General features: G+C 61.1%; 2 protein-coding genes across 9 annotated transcripts; one reads left to right on the forward strand and one right to left on the reverse strand.

The window, feature by feature from the left end:
• Positions 1 to 314: 314 nt before the first annotated feature.
• RNF223 (ring finger protein 223) lies at positions 315 to 3,415 on the forward strand. Of its 2 annotated transcripts, XM_043923468.1 has the most exons (3): positions 315 to 878; positions 1,813 to 1,983; positions 2,277 to 3,415. In XM_043923468.1, the coding sequence occupies exon 3, from the start codon at positions 2,286 to 2,288 to the stop codon at positions 3,042 to 3,044; it is 759 nt and encodes a 252-aa protein (XP_043779403.1). In that variant the 5' UTR covers positions 315 to 878; positions 1,813 to 1,983; positions 2,277 to 2,285; the 3' UTR covers positions 3,045 to 3,415. The 2 variants fall into 2 exon arrangements, with proteins under 2 accessions (XP_043779403.1, XP_043779402.1); XM_043923467.1 differs by lacking the exon at positions 1,813 to 1,983.
• Positions 3,416 to 5,116: 1,701 nt separating this feature from the next.
• On the reverse strand, positions 5,117 to 16,955 carry LOC122708202 (tyrosine-protein phosphatase non-receptor type 11-like). Of its 7 annotated transcripts, none has more exons than XR_006345045.1 (15): positions 16,862 to 16,955; positions 10,927 to 11,049; positions 9,719 to 9,916; positions 8,845 to 9,031; positions 8,650 to 8,769; positions 8,335 to 8,448; positions 8,086 to 8,182; positions 7,793 to 7,872; positions 7,304 to 7,459; positions 6,966 to 7,097; positions 6,123 to 6,349; positions 5,949 to 6,016; positions 5,706 to 5,817; positions 5,499 to 5,596; positions 5,117 to 5,331 (listed from the first exon to the last, which is right to left on the reverse strand). XR_006345045.1 is itself a non-coding variant. In XM_043924391.1 (15 exons), exons 3-15 carry the CDS (start codon positions 11,001 to 11,003, stop codon positions 5,277 to 5,279), a joined length of 1,830 nt encoding a protein of 609 aa, XP_043780326.1. In that variant the 5' UTR covers positions 11,004 to 11,049; positions 16,366 to 16,441; positions 16,862 to 16,896; the 3' UTR covers positions 5,117 to 5,276. The 7 variants fall into 7 exon arrangements, 6 of the variants coding, with proteins under 6 accessions (XP_043780326.1, XP_043780327.1, XP_043780331.1 ...); XM_043924391.1 differs by adding an exon at positions 16,366 to 16,441 and having other exon boundaries at positions 5,499 to 5,817; positions 16,862 to 16,896; XM_043924392.1 differs by having other exon boundaries at positions 5,499 to 5,817; positions 6,123 to 6,277.
• Positions 16,956 to 17,361: the final 406 nt, after the last annotated feature.

Raw genomic sequence — 17,361 nt, forward strand, 5'->3', positions numbered from 1 at the left:
CCAGCTTGCTGCCAGACACGCCTTCACCCCTGACTCACCCCACGGGCACTCCCAGCCTGACCTCTCACCCCACTCCCCAGACCCAGAGCAAGGAGTTCCCTCCCAGCCCCCAAAGGCTGCAGGTGGGGAGGGATGGGTGGGGACAGCAGAAGGCCATTTGAGGGGAGCTGTGCTTTTGAGTGGCAGCCACACAGATGAGGTGGGTATTGGGAGGAGGGGCAGGAACAGGGGCTGCTGGGGGAGGGTGTCAGTGAACTGACTGAGTAGGGGGCGTCCTTGCAAGGACCCTCTGGGGGCCCACCCAAGGAGCTCAGGTGCCCCCACCTTGAACAAGGCCAGTGAGCAGGTAGGTCTGTTTCTGGAGTGGCTGCTCCAGTATCTCAGGAGCTGCAGAGTAGGAAGAGGTTTTACCAGGCATCCAGTCACCTGCCGAGACCTGCCCAGGCTGCAGAGGCCTACTGACCCCCAGCCCCACCCCAGGTTCTAACCTCTCACTTCTGACTCCCCGCCCTCTACTGCCCAGCCTGCCAGGGAGAGGATGGGAGGCCAGCCAATCCTGGAGGCCCTGGGCCGCGCCCTGGCCAGCATGATCCCAAGCGAGCATATAAATACACCTGCCAGGAGCCCATACCCAGAGAACTCACACCTGCCTCAGACAGCGCTCCACACCTGGAGGAGCGCACACGCCCCACGCCCCACTTGCCCGGCACAGCTGCGGACGGACAGCTCTAGAGAGGAACACTAGTCAGGGGGAACACAGGCCAGTCTGGACCAGAGGAGACGAAGCCAGCGCTTCCAGGACGAGTGAGCTCGGAGCCTCAGCCTGGCTGAATCAGCCAAGAGGGTCATGCCCGGGCCCCTCTGACCCTGGCTACCAGGTAAGGCCGGCTCAGCTGGCACTCCCCTCTCACCAGTACAGGTTCAGGGTGGGGCACCTCCTCCGAAGGGTGGGGCCCAGTGCTAAGGAACCGGTCATGTGGGGAGCGGCTGGGGGAGGACGGCTGCAGTACCCCAGACCCTGCTGAGGCTGCATCTGGCCTGCGGCAGCTGCTGTCACCAAAATACATTGACATCTCACACCACGATGCCAGAGCACTCGTGACATCACAGTGATACCACCTTGACTCACAGTGGTCAGTGTCAGGTGGCAGCAATACCTGAGCCTTTATGGCACGTCACTGCAAAGTCATTCCACCAGCCCTCCTGTACTGACATCCAGTCAGGCTCAGGTCACCTCTGGGGGGCCTCATGGGCTCCATGGGGTCACATGGTCAGGTCTTCCCAAGGCCCTGGCCGCCTCTGTCCATCATGAAGGTGATGGGCAAGTCACCCCCTTACCTGCCCTCCTCCAAGAAGGACCCATGTGGCTGCCTGGGATAGAGACCTAGGCCCAAGAAGGGGGAGCAGGCAGGTCACCTGAGCCTCATCAGGGAGACAGGCTGGGCCTCCCATGGAGAGGGCAGTAGGTGAGGAGTGGAACATCCCACTGCCTCCTGGACAGCGGCTGTGGCTGGTGTGAACTTCCTGGGTGGTGGGCCAGCCCAAAGAGAATGCCTGGCTCATCCACCCTCCCCGCTCCACTGGCCAAAGGGTGAGGAGCATTTCCAGACCCTGAGGGCCAGCACCAGGCTCTTGTCACCAGCCAGACGAGCTGGCCCTGCAGGTTGAGGCTATAGCGGGGAGACAAAGCCCTTCCTCAGGCCATGGCCACCACCCTTGCTTAGGCCCCCTGGTCTCCCGCAGCCCATCCAGCCGGGCCTGGTGCCCACCCTCACACAACTGCCTATCAGTTATTGTGTGCCTGCCAAATAGGCCACCCACACTGGAATCTGTGTTCAAACCAACTTCACCTGGCCCAGCCACACTCTTCCTGTGACAGCCCGGGGCTCCTCTGAGCTGCCTCTTCTGCACCGTGACTCTTGGTATCACAACCAGGGTCCAGCCTGGCAGAGCCCTGATGTTTCTGCCCAATGACACAGTCAGGTAGGCCAGGGCTGGTGGGAGGGGTTCACTGAGCAGTGGTCCACAGGGCCCAGCCAGGCTGGGGCACCCCAGGGTGCTGACCCCTGATAGAGCATGTGAGGAGCTGGGGAGGGCTGGGGTACAACTTGAGCAGAAAGACCTTGAAGTGGGAACAGGGGTGGGGGGACTTCGCAGGGGTGCCCACAGACATCTCTGAGATGGTGCAATGAAGAGGGATGGGGAGAGAGTGACTGACTGACCTTGCAGGAAAGGAGCAGTCAAGATCACTCATAGTGGTCTCCATTGTTCCACAGCCCAGAACCATGTCGTCAAGCCCACAGGTGTGGCACATGACCATGCCGCCTATCAGCAGGAGCAGCCCCACAGCCACAGTGCCCAGGTCCCCCAGCTCAGCCAGCAGCCCCAGGTCTCCGGGCACCCCAGGCTCAGAGAAAGTGGCCTCCCCTCTGGAGTGCTCCATCTGCTTCTCGGGCTATGACAACATCTTCAAGACACCCAAGGAGCTCTCCTGCACCCATGTCTTCTGCCTGGAGTGCCTGGCACGGCTGGCGGCCGCCCAGCCCACAGGCCAGCCAGGTAGCGAGGCTGTGCCCTGCCCATTCTGCCGGCAACCCACAGCTGTACCCGCTGCTGGAGCCCCTGCGCTGCGCACCAGCCGCCAGCTGCAGGCCCGGATGCCAGCGCACCTGCGGCAGGAGGAGCCCGTGTGGCTAGAGGGCACCAAGCTGTGCTATTACCCACCGCCCTCTGTGCCTGGCCCGGTGGAGCCCGGCTTCATGTGCGTGGACATAGGCCCAAGCAAGCCCGCTGAGCCTGCTGCACCTGCGCCCATCCCAGGCCCTGCCCACCATCGGGGGCTCTTGGCCCGCTGCTGGGCACGCTGCAGGGACTGGAGGCGCGTGGCGCTCATCACAGCCCTGCTGCTCGTGCTCTTCTGTGTGGTCCTCTGGCCTGTGCAGTGCGCACTCAGGACTGGGAGTCTGCACTGCCTCCCCCGGCCTCCCTCCACCGCCGCCACTGCTGCCACCACCTTCTCACTCGGGTCCCTGGTGGACAATTAGTGTCAACACTCCCACCCAGCCCACCCCTCCAGGATCCCAGAGGAGCCACCACATCTCTGAGGAACCCCACCCCATTCAGCACACACAACCCCCCGCTCTCTGGGGCTGGGTCCTATGGGGTGGACAAAATGGTCCCCAGAGCTTCCAAGAATCAGATTCCTATGGGCTCCAGAGACCACCTCCCTAACCCCCATCTTGCAGATGGGGAAACTGAGGCCCAGAAGAGACAGCTTGGCAAGGCCCCTCCCTGTCCACACTGTGAATCTGCAGGACCTACCCCTTGCTGAAAAGGGAAGGGGCTTGCCACCCTCATCTTATTTTCACATTTCACCATGGTTGCTCACTTCCCCAGGCAGGGCTGGCCCCTTCCCTTGGGAGGCCACGGGGACAGAGGGCAGTGGCAGGGAGCCCAGCTCCCCAGTGCCCATCCTGCCCTCCTGAATTGTACATTTTTAAATAAACTATTTTGTACCCACGTTGATAAGGGGTCCTCACCCTCTGTGTTCTTTCCTGTACCATTAAGCCCCTCTTTCCAGAAAAGTCCAGTCTGTCCCTTCCACAAAGACTCTGAATCCAAAGGACACCTCCTCCAACTAATAAAAATAAATGGAAAAAATAAAAATTAAAAAAAATAAAAAATATTAAAAAATAAAATTATACTAGGTGAAAAAAATAAACCATTTTTAAGTGTAAAAAAAAAAAAAACAAAAAAACAAAGGACACCTCCTGGACTGGACTCCCAGCAGCCCCTAGGGTGTGTGGCCCAAGTTCTAGGGGGTCCAACTCCGGTCCTGCCTAGGCTGTGGATGGGCTGGAGCAGTTCTGGGCTTGGCTGCCTCCCGGGGCTGTGAGGCTGCCTGAGATAGGGAGGGCAGGGAGCACCTGAGGCACGGGGTACCGGGATGGGGCCTTGGCCTGGTCCAGAGTGGGTGGTCCTCCTTCCCACCCCCACTGTGGTCACAACAGGCTGCAACCACCAGAAGTTATGGTCCCACAGTCCTGCCCAGAGCCCTGAGTGGAGGGCTACAGGACCTCACAACCCCTGGGGACCGAGGCTCAAGGGTGCACAGAAGCGGAGGTGGCGACAACCAGCGTGTCCTGATGATCTACAGGCCTCGGGTTCCTCCAGCAGAGGGCCAGACCTGGCTGGTGAAGTGAGCATCCTGGGGGACGGGCGGGAGTCTTGCCACCCCACCTCTCCCCCACCCGGTACTGCTATCGGTCCAGGAATCCTGCACCACCAGGCTGGCATGACGAAGAGAGGCCAAGCCGGTTCTGGCTTGCATAGGTCTCACCCTCCTCATTCCTCACCCCAAAGCCCATAACTTCCTGCTCCAACCAGCTGTGCCTTTGGCTCAGAAAGACCCTGGGGAATGGGGTCCAGTCATGGGGACCCATAGGTACCCTTTCTCCAAGCCCCAGCAAAGCTGCAGAACTGAGAAGGCATTTTTACTGAGGAGACCAGAAAGCCACAGGGCCATCCATAATGGGAGGGTGCCAGTGTAGACCATAAGCCAGTGACATTGCACCGTCATGGACGAGTCATGCTCTCATGGAGCCTCGCCCTCCTCGCTGTGGTCAGATGAGCACGTCACATATTCCCTCATTTAACAAGCATTTATCGACGAATGACTGCAATGTGACAGTCTGGGTTAGGTCTGGATGTGGCAGGACTGAGCCACTGCCAGGCCACAGCCTAGACCACGGCTGTAGGCAGGGCTGGGAAGCAACTCTGAAGGGGCAGGTTACTCAGAAAGCAGGGAGAAGGTCACAAATGCTGGTGAACAAACTGGCACTCACTTGCTGGTCTCATGTCCCACATACAGATTGACCCTTAGACATGTAGCACACATATGTCTTCACCGCAACGTGCAGGTGGTCACTGGTGGCCTCCCAAACGGAGTCGAACGGCAGCCCTGCAGCTCTGCCTCCCCTCCTCGAGGAGGGCCAGGGCCACTGGATCTGCCCGCCCCTCACCATTTCTGGGCGTGCAGAGCTGGTCAGGCAGGGTCTGAGGGGGCAGACCCGGGACCCCATCCCCCTTCCCCACCCCCCATCCCCAGCCCCCCATCCCCACCCCCTATCCCCACCCCAACTCCGCGGCGCTCAGGGCTGGGCGCCTGTCTGCACAATCCTAAACAGTCCATCGGAGGAACGCGGAGGCCGGCCTTGCTGGGCTCCCGCCTTCTTGCACAGCTCCAGCCCCACTCGGGGCACGCGCACGAGGGGCTCTCACGGCTCTAGACCCTGCAGGTTCTCATACTCGTGGCGGGAGGCCTCTGGGATCCTGCGGGCGGAGACAGAGTTCGACTGGGGCCCACCTGCGATCCCGCCCCCTAGCCCCGGTCACGCCCCCAAGCCCGGGCCACGCCCCGAGGCCTTCCTGTCCCCGCCCCCGCCGCCACCGCCCCTGGCCGGGACTCTTCCCTCCACAGTCCCTGATGCTCCACTCACGCCGCCGGCGCCCGGGACGGCGCGGGTCCGGGGCTACAGCCGGGGTCGGCGGGCGAGACGCCCAGGTTCAGCGAGCCGCGCTCTTCGGGCCGCTCGCACTGAGGGGAGGGGCCCCTGGTCACCATGGTGATGCCAGCGCAGGCTTCGCCCCGGCCCGGCCCCGCCCCCACAGGCTCGCGGAGGCGCAGCTGTTCGCCCTGGATGTACCGCTGCAGCGCCAGGTACACGAACTTGTACTGCGCCTCGGTCTGCACCATCCCTGAGCGCTGCCGCCGCACCAGTTGAATCGTCTTGGGGACGTCGATGTCGCAGTCTAATCCTGGAGAGGAGCGTGCTCAGAGCAGAGCGGGGCCGGCAGGGAGAAGGCGGGATGGCTAGATGCAATGGGCGGGGCCGGCAAGAGCAGGGGGCGGGGTTACGTGGGGGCGGGGCCTTCCTGGGGCGGCTCACCCTGACTGCGAATGACGTCCACCAGGATGTCAATCACAATGATGGTGCCAGTGCGTCCGATGCCAGCGCTGTTGGGGCGGACCAAGGAGGCCTGTGGCCAGTTGACAGGACAGAGCCGTGGCCTCTTCCCCGGTCGCACCTGTACCGCTGGCCCCGCCCCATCCCCGGTCGCACCTGCAATGGACTACCATGGGTCCGGCCCCCGGCATGCTGCTCTGGGCCCGGTTCACCTCGTCCAGGAAGCTAAGGACGCCGGTGGGCTCGGCCGGGACGCCGTGGTCCGGCCAACTGAAGTACTGGTAGTGCTTCACTGTGTGCGGCGACTCCTCCTGGGCAGGGTGGGCTGGTGAGTGCCAGCTGGGAGGTCTGGGCTGTCCCAAGCGCCTCGGGCTGCTGTGACCCTTGGTTGGGAGGGGCACAGGGACTGAACCGAGGAGAGACAGGGCGTGGCCCAGCGGGGTTTGCCAGAAGGAGTGACCAGCAGAGCCCAGACAGAGCAGGAGGGAGTGGGAGGAAAAGATGGGATTCAGGGCTTGGAGGACCCGCAGACGGCCCCAGGCAGCTCAGGTGCCTGGGGAAAGGAAGAAGGATGGTCCTGGGGAGGAGCAGCTTCCAGGAAGTGAATTCTATTTAAGAAGGGCCAAACGCAGAGGCTTGCAGGAACCCCGGTGGTTATCAAAGGGAACTGGCCAGGAGGGAAATGTGCCTGGGAGAGGCACAGGCACCAATGGCATACAAAGAAGGCCGAAGGTACTGAGACGGCCAGGGAGGAACTGGAAGGAGAGGCCTGTATGGGTATGAGGCCACCCTGGAGCCAGACAGCTGGGTTGAAAACTTGCCCGACTGGGATCACTGCCCAGCAGGGCCCAGGCCAGGACTTTGCCCACTGGGTTGAGCGATGTCGAAGCCACCAAAGCCACTGGGGCTGGGTGGAGGCTGGGCCAGCCCAGTGCAGACCTGGGGACTTCACGAGCACGTCACCCTGGTCCCACAGCTCCTGAGGCTCTTCAGGCTCACCTGGTCTGGCCTCCACACCTGCAGCTCCCGCACACAATAGCCCTGGGCCCAGTGCTCAGCCATGTTGCACACATGCAGGTGGCCATACTCTTGGCTGCCGTGCAGCTCTGGCCAGTATCGGAAACACTTGTTCTGGGGGGTGGGGGTATGGCATTAGCCATGCTGGAAGACCACCAGCACCCATGCCCCACCTCCCTGCGGGGCACACACGGGGTCTCTCCAGGGCCCTCGCTGTGCCCCAGCATCTCTAAGACTGAAGAAGCAAAGCTGGGCCAGCACCAACACAGGTCCGGTGGGGCACACAGCAGGAGGGGAGGAACATGAGCTGGAGCTCCTACCCGGCCTCGCTCCACCTCCCTGGTGGTCATGACGATGACACGCGTGTTCTCCTGGTGCACCATGGCCCAGAAAGCAGCCACTGTAGTCGGCAGACAGCCCTGGGTGGCGATGTACACCTTGCCCAGTCCATGGCCTGGCTTCTCCTCTGGGTCACTCTGAAAGAAGGTGGGGTCAGCTGCCTGCTGTTTCCAGGAATTCAAGTGCCAGAGAACCAATTCAAGTTGATGCAAATGATATGCAAAGTAGCCCAAGTGGCTCACACATGGTCCATGGAGGGTGGGAGGGGCTTAGGACCAATATTTAATCCAGCAGTTTCTGGATTGGCCCCTCTGAGGACCCAGTTGCAGACTGCTGCACCCTCCCTGAGTATCTGTTGTCTTTCCAAAGTCCACAGACCACTCCAGGAGCTCCAGGCTCATTATTATGGGGAATGGAGTGACCAGGGTTTGATTCATGTAGGCCACAGGTGCAGCAGGCCAAGTACCCACCCTGATGTAGTTGGCGTTGATGTAGTCGGCTCCAGGCACTCTGTCATCCACATCACGAAGGATGACACGAGTGGTATCAACTGAGAAGGGAAGATGTGGCTCAGGTCTCCAGGGAAGAGGGATCCCCACTGACCTGTGGTGAGCAGAGGCAGAGGACGAAGGGGCAAGAGAGGGCATCGCACCAGTGGTGGGGAATGACCCCTGCCTCCACCCCCCAGGACCCCTGTGCCAGATGGGCCCTGCACTTGGTGGGTGAGGACCTGGTCCCCATGTGACCCCAGCCCCAGCCTCACAGGGAAGGATGTTCTTGTATCGATTCTTGGGCTTGTTCTCCGGCCGCTGGCCTTCCTTCCGGGGGTACAGGAGCCGGCATTCCTGCTGCTGCAGCATCTGGAGGAGTGGGGCTTTAGCCTGTGGCCCTGACTTTTCCCCAGAGCCCTCAACACCCGCCATACACGCCCTGACCCACACCCCTCTGCTGGCCCTTGCCGCAGCCCAGAGGATGGGAGTCTGAGGGGGGGCAGTGGGCAGCAGGCTGACACCTCGAACTCCTCCCAGAAGCCCTGCTTGGCCTTCTCGCTGGCATCCGTGGCCTCGCTGAGCTCCTGCACACGGCTGTCAATGCTTGCAGCGCTGATTCTCGTGGCCTTGAGGGGCTGGCAGGTAGAGGCTTGAGTCCAAGCTTAGCAAGGGCCAGTGGACCCCAGAGCGCCCTGGCCCCCACACCCTTGCCTTCAGCCACCCTGCCCCAGCACTGCTTGGTGCCCTTTTTCCCTGGTGGGGCTATGCCAGAGTCCCTTGTCCCCCAGAGGGAGAAGCTCACTCAGACCCTAAGGTTCAGGTGCCTGGGGACATACCTGCCGGAGATGCACCACAACCCCTGACCTCTCCACCATGGGGTTCTTCCTGTAGCGCTCCACCAGATCTCCAAGGGTGTCGAACTGCTCACCACCTCCCACGTCGTACTTCCCATCTGGCTGTGGGGTGGCAGTGAGGGCCTGGTGGCTGCCCCCTCCCCAAGCCAGACCCCCACCCCCACTCCTGCCTCTTACCTGGAAGTGGATCATGATGTGGGTGACGCGCGGCTGGCGGTCCACCCTGTCCAGCTGCTGCGTGAGCACTGACAGCACAAAGTCCCCAGGTTTGCTCTGACTCTCCCGAACCAGGAAGCTGCCCGGACGCCCTTTCTCCATCAGCAGCTTCTCAGCCTCCTTTCCAGACAGATGCCCATGATACCACCTGGCCCAGGGCAGTGCATGTAAGACAGGAGGCCCTGAACTGGCCAGGTGAGGGGCACAGACCCACGAGTAGCTGAAGTCTCTGAGGCACAGACACCAAGAGAGACACACACCCACCCAGACCTCACAGGCCCGGGCAGTACCCGCACCCAGGCCAACCTGGGTCAGCCGTGCCCACCTCTTGGACCCTTCTGCAAGCCTCCTCCAAACCTCTAACCGAGAAAGCAGCAGGAAGGCGAGAGCCCTGCAGGGCCCCAGGGTGGCCACCAGGTGGCAGCCTAGTCCTCAGCAAGGAGGGGGCCAGGCAGTCTCCCCAGGCCAGCCCCACCCGGCTTCCTCAGCAGGTGCAGCTGGCTCAGGCCTCCGCCATGCAGCCGGGGAAACCGAGGCTGGGAGACCTGCTCTCCCCAGGTCACCAGCCAGGCGGGCAGAGGGGAGGCTGGCTGCAGCTCTTCCACAGGCAGCCCTCTGTGGCTGGTGCCTGGGACCTGGAGAACTGAGGCCAAAACCCCTGAGGAAGCAGTGCTTTATGCTCCCTCATCTCTGCCACAGTTGTGCCCAAGCCTGACCTTGAGTCCTGGGGGCAGAAGAAATCCAGAGGCCATGCTATCGACCCCTCCCCCTCGGACCCTCGCACACACACAACTGCGGACACAGATGTTGGCCAGATGCAGACGCAGCCGCTCACCGTTCCGACGTGGGGTCCTGGCAGCCCAGCGGGTGCCGGAGCTCCACAGGGGCCCCACCACGCTCTCGGAGCAGCCCCCCACACTGGCCTGTGTAGTGCTGCACCAGCTCGGCCAGCGTCGCGAACTTCTCCCCTCCATACAGATCGTAGTAGTCACCTGTGTTCTGGATCTTGATGTGGGTCACCTCATTGTGGCGCCTGGAAGGGCCAGTGCACCGCCACCATCAGGGCCACTGCTCCTGCCAACCACCCTCCTTCCCATGAGCACTCAGCTTCCCGAACAGCCCCGGCAGTGTTCCTGCCCTGACGTCTTGGCTTCTGCCATCCCTCTGCCGGGAACAGCCACAGCCAAGGTCAGGTCCCTCCCTTCTGCAGGTTCCTGCCCAGTCAGTGTCCAGGTCTCATCCTGGGTGGCGGGCACCCGGCCCCCAGTGCCCCCGGGGCAGCCAGGACTGGGTTTGGTGGCCACAGGCCTGGTGGCATGGTGGCCTGGTGGCCAAGGCTGGGGCAGCCTGTCAGGACAGACTCTCCCTCACCCCAGACCACCTCCCCAGGGGCTCTGAAGGACAGGGGGCTGGACTGCTTCTCCCAGGCGCCCCGTGTGGCTAGGGAAGCCCCAGGTAAGAACAGAATGCCTGTCGCTCGGTTGAAGGAATTCTACCCTGAGGACTCATCCCACCTGCTGCCTCAGGTTTAGCAGAAAACCCAGAAAAACCTGGAGTGCTTTTGGAAGACCCCCCTCCCCAGACCCTAGACTGACCTGCCTCACGCAGGGTGGACAAGCGTCCAGCTGTCCACTCTGCTGGTCATGGCCCCTCCTGCCCATCCTCCCTACACATTGGCCCTTTCAGGGCTCTGGCCAGATTTCCAGTGAGTGGCACCCCCAACAGATGGGGGTACAATCACAGCCACTGAGGCCCCTCAGAGGGATGAGGGGGTCTCACTGACCAGGGCCCACCTCATTGAGCCATCGCTGAAGGTCTAAGCGGCCCCTCCTGCCCAGGGGCCACCTGGCCAGGAACACCAGGCCCCCCCAGATCTTGCATGTCTAGCCCCCAGCAGAGGTCCCTGCTGCTCAGAATGCTGTCCACCAGCCCTCTGGGAGGACTAGGGAGCATGACCCCTTGCTGTGCCCCCAGCTGAGGTTGTTCCCACCCTTTGAGGTCCCCCAGGGCCTTGGGTCTGTCCACCCTGCACCACCCACCCACCTGACAGACAGTGTGAAGCCCCCGGGGCAGCTCTTGCTGGGTCTTGCCAGAAAGCTTCCGTGCTGGCCACTGGACATGAGAAGCTGCTCAGCTTCAACTCCACTGATGTTGGGGTGAAACCACCTGAAATGAAGAGGGAGAGCTGCTGATGAGAGAGCTGGGAGATACTGGGCCATCCTGACCACACCCACGATGCCTGCTGGGGCCGCCCTGTGCCCACCCCCATCCTTGGGCTGTGTCCACAGGGTCTGGGGTCTGTGGGGAAGGAGGTGAGGCTGGGAGCGGTCAGGGACATAGATGGGCAGAACCTTTCCCACAGTGGCAGGTGGGCAGGGCAGACCCACCCCCGCAGAAAGACACCAACAGAAACCTCAGCTCAAGCCTTCTGCCGTCTCTCCCCCACTCACTGCCCACCTGGAGTCCCAGCTCAGCCAAAGGCACTCGGGATCCCCCATGGCCACCCAGAGCTCCCTTCCTCCCCTCACAGCCTGGCAGCGGTGGCCCCGCCCCTCCCACCTTCTCCACCCCTCTCTGTCCTGCCACCACCCTCTCCCGAGGCACCCTGGCAGGGCTTGTCAGTCATTTGAGCAGCGCCTCTGGGAGAAGAGCACAGCCCACAGGCCCAGGTCCACCCTCCACCTGATGCTGCCCACCAGCCTCCGCCCCTCACCACACAAGGCCATGCACCGCAGGGCCCCCTGTACCAGCTGTTCTCTACTCCCGGCCCACATTGCATGACTGAGACCCTCTCCCCTCTCTTTGATGTTTATTCTGCTTCATTGTTTTTCATAGCACTGAAAACCGTCCTGACATATGTTACTTATATATTGGCCTATCTCCTACGGGAGGATTTAAGTTCCACAAGGGCTGAAAACATTCCGTGCAGTGTGTACACCAGGGTGGAAAACAGAGCCTGGATATTAACAAACATACGTGAATTCAGAAGTGAATGATTAATGAACCTAAGGTGGGTGGTGAGTGGTGGGTGAGCTGGGCTGGGTGGCTGGCAGGGGCAGGTCAGGAAGGCCAGAGAGTCGTCATTTATTCTGCTGGGGGTCCAGGCTGAGAGGGGCTCAACCCTGCCCTCTCCCACTGCTGCCCTGAGACCACCCTCACAGTCACCCCCATGAGATGGGGGGACAGGTCAGGGGGCCTTCATCAGGGCTCCACAGGTGCCCAGGGCTGAGATCATAACTGCTATTTTCTTTACCTTTCGTCCAGTTAGGGCAAGAATTTCTGGGCTGGGGGTTAAATCTACTCGTGTGGTGGCCCCAGAGCATCTCGGGGCAGGGGCCGACCCCCAGTGGGCCACTGTAACAGTAACTGGACTTCTCTGGCAACAGTGTGTCTCCCACAAGGGTGCCAAAGGTCACTGCAGGAGGGTCTTGCGCCCTCTGGTTCAGAGGTATGTGTCCCTGGTTCACTGCACAGATGACACACGGTGTCCAGGGTAGTCCTGTCCCCTGCCCTGCCTCCAGTGGGACACCAGGGCCCCTGACTCCAATTCTGTCACCTGCCACCTCCAGGCCCTATCCAGCTGTTCACAGTCATAACCTGGGCACAGGTGAGGCAGGGGTTGATGTGCCCTGGACAGACCCTATCCTGTCCTGTCCTTGCAGATGACCCCAGACCATGCTGCTCCGTTGAGATCTTTCTGGAATGGGAGTCAGTTCACGCCTCTTCCAGGTCCTCCTGCCCCTCCCTCTGCCCCATCCTGTGTTCCGTTTGCCCCTGCTTTCAGCTGCTTCCTTACTCCTCCAACAAGCCATCTGTGCTCAATCTATACCTCACTGTCTGATGCTCAGCCCAGGGCAGGTGTGGGGTGTGCAAGTGAATGGATCGAAATTCAGCACGATCATAATCCCAGTTCCTGGGTCACAGTGGCCACATTTCACTGCTGAAAGCCATGTGTGGCCAGTGGAGGCTGTCGACTGCATGTGGGAAAGAATCATTTCCACCATCACAGAAAGGATTGTCCTGCACTGGTCCACACTGCTGAGTCCCCACAGACCAATTTCCCTGGGCTCTCAGGGTCTCCTCCGGCCTCCTGGGGCTGGTGGTCAGGTCTTCTTCCAGAAACATGACCTCCACTTGGGAGTTCTCCACACTCTCCTCACCTCACCTGGCCTGGGTCCCCCTCCTCCTCTGACCCCGTGGTGTTGGAACCTCCCCACTGTGCCCTCCATGTGTCTCCACATCCACACACTAGGGATCCAGCCCCACCTGGGATCAGAGCTTCAAGCTCACAGACACAAGCCTTTCCAGCATCTCTGTCTGAAAAGGTAACAGCATCTCTCTCTTGATATTTGCAAGATTCAAAAGTCCTGACAAGGCCCCTGAGGCCCTGTTCCACACAGTTCTCGCTTAGTGAAGAGTCACTGCCTGACATTGCCCAGGTCCCTGCCCTCAAATCCCCAGCACTCTCCCAACTCTGCACCCTCTTGTCCTGACTTTCAAACGCCCAAGACCCAACTACTTTTCCCACTCCTCTGGGACCAGTGCCCACTGGCTCTTGCCTGGACTGCAGTATTGATTTCAGGCCCCATCCATGACCCCTGGCTGAGCCATGGAAAACAGACGGGTTCTCAGAAAACACACATCAGAGCCGCGTAAGCCTTGTTAGTGGCCCTGGGTGGCTTTCAAGATGCGTGCTCACCTCAAGGACCGCCCCCTCCCCCACTGGAAAGCACCCTCCCATCCCGTTGTTCATCCCTCTGTTCACCGACCTCACCCCTCATCTGGCCACCTCTGGCTGGTCCTGCAGGCCATGGCTCACACTCCCTCTCTGTTCATTTCCTGAGAGACACACCCCAGACCCTACCCTGCAGCACTGCAGCTCCATCTCTGCCCCTCCTTCCACGTGTGACAGCTGCAACAGCAAGCAGGCAGGTGTGTACAGGTTCTGAGTTTACCTGTCCCCCACCCCCGCCATGTCTTCACTGTCAGATGTGAACCACGGGGAGGGCAGGCTCTCTTATTACCTCCATGGCTCCCCAGGGTCCACATATTGGTTCTGAGAGGCCCAGAAGCTCAGGTGACCTGCCCGGGGCCACCCAGCACTCCCATTTAGCTCTCCCTGGGGGAGGGAGGTATCCTGCCAGCCAGTCACTTCCTGGGCATGTTTTGGGCCTGGGGTCTCGAGCTCCCTCCCATGCTGGCTCTAGAGGGGCAGTTTTGGATGAGTAGTCCAGCAGGTGAGGCTGCCAGGGAAGGTTTCCTGCGGTAGGAGCTGCCCCAGCATGAGTTCTAGGGCCAGTCATAAAAGAGCAGGCCAAGCCACCAGGAAAAGGGTGAAGGCCTCCTGCTGCCAGAGGCACTGCAGTGTGGTGGTGGTGGGGGGACTGGAACCCAGAGGAAGGTTTCTGACCTCCATCCTGGGGCCACCAACTCTGCTGAACCACGTCCTGTCCCAGATGCCCACCCCCAGGCCCCAGCAGCCTCTGACTCCAGTACGAGATGGGCAATACCCAGAGTGTGAGGGTAAGGGTAGAAGAGGCACCCGAGCTACAGAGCAGGGTGAAGGACACACTGTCCTTTCAGGGACTCTTGCTCATACTTTCTGTCCCTCTGTCCTCCCCACAAGCTGCCTGCCGTCTGTCAGGTGGAAATCCCCAGAGGGGGCGCATCCTGAGCGGTCACAGCAGCTCACACCGCTGCCTGCCTGCAACCCCAGGCTGAGGCAGGCTTCACACCCCCCACCAGGCTGAGATGTGGAGTCAGGTGTCCGGCAGGTTAGTGCAGTCACGGCCCTGGCTGCAGGGTGGGAGGAGGTGGGAAGCTGCAAGTCCCATTTCCAATCTCCACACCAGGGTCACTTCTGTGCCGAAGGGCTCCCTGCTCTGTGGCAGGTCAGTGACTCAGTTCTGCCCTTGTCACATGGTCAGGCAGGTCCGGGAGAGGGGCAGGTGGGGTTGGCAGGATACACTGGGCTCCCCACCGAGTCAAACATCTTGGGCCCTTCAAGGTCCAACTGAGCCCGGTCACTGCTCAGGAGCCCAAGAACAGCCCAGCCTGAACCCACTGGCCAATGTCTGGTCCACCTCTCTGTGTGGCCTTGGTGTTTCATCAGTAGATGGGACACCCTGGGACCCTGGGAGTTCCATGAATGGCCTGTGGACATGCTATATACACGGTACCTGCAGGAAAGACACTGTTGGGATGATGGGAGATACACAGAACAGAGGGGAGGACCCCAGGCTGGAACTCCAGGGCTGAGGACCACAGAACACAGTTAGTGTCTGTCTCCATCTCCCTACCCCAGCCCCTCCTGGTCCCTGTTTATGCCGGCCTGTCCTGTCTATGCAGAACTGAATTAACCAGAGACATGCTTTCCTCTCCAACCTGGAACACAAGGGGAACTCGAGGGGGCTCAGTAGCCCCCCATAGGACCCAGCCCCCTCCCAAGCACCAATATCAACACATCAAACCTCAGTGCTAGGCAAGACCTGAGCCCAGCCCTGCCCACAGTCGGAGTCCCAGGGCAAGTGGTGCCGATGGTGATGCCGGTTGACCCACAAACCACAGGGCAACGGGAAGGGGCCGCTGAGTGGGAGCAAGCAGGGGGGAGGGGATGTGTTTCGCTTGGGATTTGGTTGGGCCTGCCCAGGCCTGATAGGGCTGTGGGCAGTGACCCAAGGGTCAGAGGAGTGACAGTCCAGATGGTCATCACAGGGTGGGGCGGGAGGGTTGGCAAGGGCAGGCAGAGCCCCACCCGGGGCTTTCCCCGGCTGGCCCAGGGTCACATGAACATGACACAGACATGACCTTTTCTGAGCACCAGAACTTGCCTGGGGGACAAAGAAATGAGGCTCAGGGGAGCCTGAGGGTCATTCCAAACAGCTCCCAAATGCCCTCCTCCCTGAGCTCCAGCTGGATGTTACATCTTGGAACCACAGGACTCTAGGCTGACAGGCTCTTGGAGATCAACTCACTTACACTGTTCCTGAGGCTTAGAGGGCCATTGGCCCTGCCAGAGGCCACCTTGCCAGGCCCACCACACCTCCTGTAGGGGTTCTGGGGCCCTCACCACTGAGGCACTGCCCTGGACCCACAGATCAGATCTTGTCCAGCCCCTCACTGATCTAGGGAGTTACTCGGGGCCTTAGGGCAACCCCTCCTGTGACCTCCAGCCTCACCCAGCCCCAGAGAAAGGTGTTCTGGATGCACCAAGTGCTAGAAACTAGTGACAGGCGTCTCACACCGGTGTGGCTCCCCACTGACATCCACATCCAGCTAGAGTCTGAGCTCACATGAGTGTGTGCACAACCAGGGAGTGGGGATCTGGTAGAAAGGGCAGGAAGTACCCCTTCCTGCACATGCCCCACCTTTCCTCTTCATGGGGGCAGAGCTGCGTCCTATCCTGGGTTGCACACACACCATTGCCAGGGATCTCGCCCCTAAACCTGGCCCTTAGGAGAGCCTGGGAAGGGATGAGCCTACCTTGCAGGTCAAGGGGCTTCCAGGATGCTCCCAGTCCTGAAACTGGGGAAGGTGGACCCCCAGGTGGAAAACATCTCTGGTGGCCAAAAGGAAGGCAAGGAGTCCAGGAGAGTGAGAGAGAGAGGATCTGTCAGTGACTGGACACCTGCTGTCCACTCTAGGCTCCAGCGGCTGCCATGCAAGAGCACCATCCATTCCCTAGGGTCAGGGAACCTCTGACCTCCTCCCAGGCCCAGCCCCAGATTGAAAGAGTCCTTTCCACCGGCCAGAGTGAGACTAGGCCTCACTGTCCCGGGACCCAGGCATCTGCCCCTGGCTGTGGAGATGTCACAGGTCACACGTGGAGATGACATGTCAGAAGGTCAGGCCTGGGGGCCACCGGTCAGAAGGAGAAGACGTCCCAGGTCGCATCTCTCCCGCACCCCCTGTCCGCACCCGTCGGCCCAAAGCGCATGTGGTGGGGTCCAGCGTCAGGCCACTGGGTGGCCAGGCTCACCTGCGCGAGGTCATGTCTGCTGGGCTCCAGCTCTCTTGCAGCTCTGAGGGGGCCCCGCCTACCCAGAGGATCCGCCCATCAGAGCCCCGCCCACCTGGACCCGCCCCTTCCAAGGAGCCCCGCCCACTGAGAGGTCCCGCCCCTCCATATCTCCCTTAAAGGAGCCGAGCCCTCAGGTCTCGCTGCCTTGCTGGCAGGTTGGGTTAATAGCCCCAGTTCCAGAGGTCGCTCCGAGCTTCAGGACAAGGAATTCACACCATATTACGGGCTCAGAGGGCGCAGGCGCCAGGCGGCCCCGGCCGGAGCGGCCCGGAAAGTGATTAATTATCGGTTCTGCTCGTTTGGGTGCTTTCCTTCCAAGAACCTTTCTGGCTCCGCCTCTGTCCTGAGGGAGGAGGGGCTGCATTCCCCACACCCTGGAGGGAGGGGCTGGGAGCTAGAGAAGCGGGCGGAACAGGCCTCACCCGCCCTGTGTCCGGGAGAGGACCCCAAAGAGGCGG

Source organism: Cervus elaphus, chromosome 14 (genome assembly GCF_910594005.1).
Source record: "Cervus elaphus chromosome 14, mCerEla1.1, whole genome shotgun sequence".
NCBI classification, from domain to species: domain Eukaryota; kingdom Metazoa; phylum Chordata; class Mammalia; order Artiodactyla; family Cervidae; genus Cervus; species Cervus elaphus.

Bases quoted from the DNA above. Each gene is read 5' to 3' on its own strand.
- RNF223 (XM_043923468.1), top strand. From the start codon at position 2,286: ATGTCGTCAAGCCCACAGGTGTGGCACATGACCATGCCGCCTATCAGC.
- LOC122708202 (XM_043924390.1), bottom strand. The intron at 7,460-7,792 runs GTGGGTACTTGG...ACCTTCTTTCAG, and splicing joins TCAACGCCAACTACATCAGG to AGTGACCCAGAGGAGAAGCC. The intron at 5,332-5,498 runs GTGAGTGGAGCA...CTCCGCCCGCAG, and splicing joins CCGTCCCGGGCGCCGGCGGC to GATCCCAGAGGCCTCCCGCC.